The 2,213-nt window shown below is 42.5% G+C and overlaps 1 protein-coding gene across 3 annotated transcripts in view; it reads right to left on the bottom strand.

The window, feature by feature from the left end:
- The window catches only part of FAM20B (FAM20B, glycosaminoglycan xylosylkinase), a 51,301-nt gene that overhangs the window by 3,214 nt on the left and 45,874 nt on the right, over positions 1-2,213 (bottom strand). For all 3 annotated transcript variants that reach the window (XM_003785678.2, XM_023510838.1, XM_023510839.1), the window contains one exon: positions 620-679. In XM_003785678.2, coding sequence (XP_003785726.1) covers positions 620-679 — 60 coding nt within the window. The remainder of the gene's footprint in view (positions 1-619; positions 680-2,213) is intronic.

The raw sequence follows: 2,213 nt of genomic DNA on the forward strand, positions 1-2,213 counted from the left end.
TGCCTCAGCCTCCCAAGTAGCTGGGACTACAGGTGTCTGCCACAACACCCGGCTATTTTTTTTGCTGCAGTTGTCATTGCTGTTTAGCTGGCCCAAGCCAGGTTTGAACTCGCCAGCCTGGGTGTATGTGGCTGGTGCCCTTATGGGGCTATGGGTGCCGAGCCCAGAAAAGTTACCTTTGATTCAGATAATTTCAAATTGAGATTTGCATATACCAGGTGGAATGTGGTAGGTAAGTAAGAGGACTTGAAACCACAGGTAAACCAGGTACAGTAACCAGGGATACAGATTTTACTAGACTCTTTAATTTTTTGGTGAGGGTGGGTGTAGAGGGGAATGACTATAGTCTAATATTAAACCAAACATAGATATGTATTACTCAACAGACTACAAACTTCTACTCACACAAAATTTGAAATGAGTTCTGAGCTCTGGGTTACCTGCCTCCACCTTTCCCTGATCCCTCATCTCAAAATCTCCAGGGGTTCTGAGTTGGAAAAGTATGGTAAGCACGGCTCAGGTACCAGAAAGTTTCAAGGCCAAGAAAATCGACGTACTGTTACCTGAGCCTGGAAAGGCAGGCAATGCAGGCACATGCTATTTGCTGTGCATAACTTACATGCAACACTGATAGAGAGGGGCAAGGATGCTTCTTTCCTCCAGCAAGGGGTTCCCAAAGCTGAAAATTAAGTTAAAACTTAGTGAATTAGGTGGCAGTATCAGTTCCCTTCTTAGCCTTAAAGCAACAACAAATTCTATAAGAAGGCCAAATGTGATCCTAGATAATTTCATGCTCAAGCAGCTCAAATCACTTACATTGAAAACAAGCAGGGCATGACCAATTAGACACAGGATTCCTAACAGCCTGTACTGAAGTATCTAACTACAAATATACTCATTTATAAGGACCCTTTTTCCTGTCAAGATATCGCAAGGAGCTGGAGCATAACCACAGTAAACACAGTGTAGACATAGAACAAAGGGAGAACTTGGAACCCCTCAGGGTGAAAAAGTTTCAAGGCATAGGGAAAGAAAAAAATTCTATTCATATTAGTTTCTCACAAATAAGCAGATGGCCATTACTTATAAAAAGAAGTTATACTTGTTCTACGACAAAATTACCAATATCCCATTCCCTTACAAGTAAGTATAAGGGCAAATTCAAATTGGGAAACTGTTCACAGAGGCTGAAGAAACATTAATTCCAAACAGATGCATAAATGATCTTAGCAGTAATTCAGAGTCAGAAAGGAACTGATGCTGCAGAGTCTGTCAACCTTCCACTCTTTTCCCAGAAGCTCACCGTAATAGCTGGACGGTCTGGTAGCCCTCAGTACAGTGTAGGTCCTCCAATAATATAAAGCAAAGGCAACTGCTATGGTCTAATGTTTGTGTCCCCTCTAAATTCACATGTTGTCACCTAATCCCCACTCCGACAGAAGTAAGAGATGGGGCCTTTGGGAGATGATTACATCCCCAGAGCAGAGCCCTCACAAATGGGACTAGTGCCCTAATAAAAGAAGCCAGAGGGAGCTTATTGCTTCTTACACATAGAAGGCACTACCTAAGACAAATGGGCCCTCACCAGATACTGACTCCGCTGGCACCCGGTCCTTAAGACTTTCCCAATTCCAGAACTATGAGCAATAAATTTCTGTGGTTTATAAATTGCCCAGTCTAACGTATTTTGCAATAGTAGCACAAACAGACTACAACAACCACTATTTTGATATATCAAATATCATGTGTATCACAATACACTTGCTCATTTTTTTAAAAAGTATGGATAAAGATTTTCACAATCTTTTAGCTCATGGGACACAACAGTGCACTCAGCAATGTCTGAGTGCTCAAAAATAAAAAAAAGCAGAGTGTTACTGAATTGTGTATTCACAGAGTGATCTAACTTAGTCTAGGGGAGAATCTAGGATACAGATGTGAATAAGGCCAAGCATGGAAGCTGGGAAGGAACATACATAGCAGAATGGCCATGACCTGCTTTGCTGTGAGGAGTTAGAGAGGCAGTATGTACTGCCTTTCATGTTCTGTGGCTGTCACCATCTTTCACGGGGCATGAAGCACTTGTTTTCAGTATAAGATGGTGGCCTCATTAGTAAATGCTGCACAAGCTCTCCTTGACAAGAAGCCATGTCTTGGCTTGGCGCCTGTGGCTCAAGCAGCTAAGGCTCCAGCCACATACACCTGAGCTGGTG

The sequence above is a fragment of the Otolemur garnettii genome, unplaced genomic scaffold (assembly GCF_000181295.1).
Source record: "Otolemur garnettii isolate 467f Iridium unplaced genomic scaffold, OtoGar3 scaffold00016, whole genome shotgun sequence".
Lineage (NCBI taxonomy): Eukaryota > Metazoa > Chordata > Mammalia > Primates > Galagidae > Otolemur > Otolemur garnettii.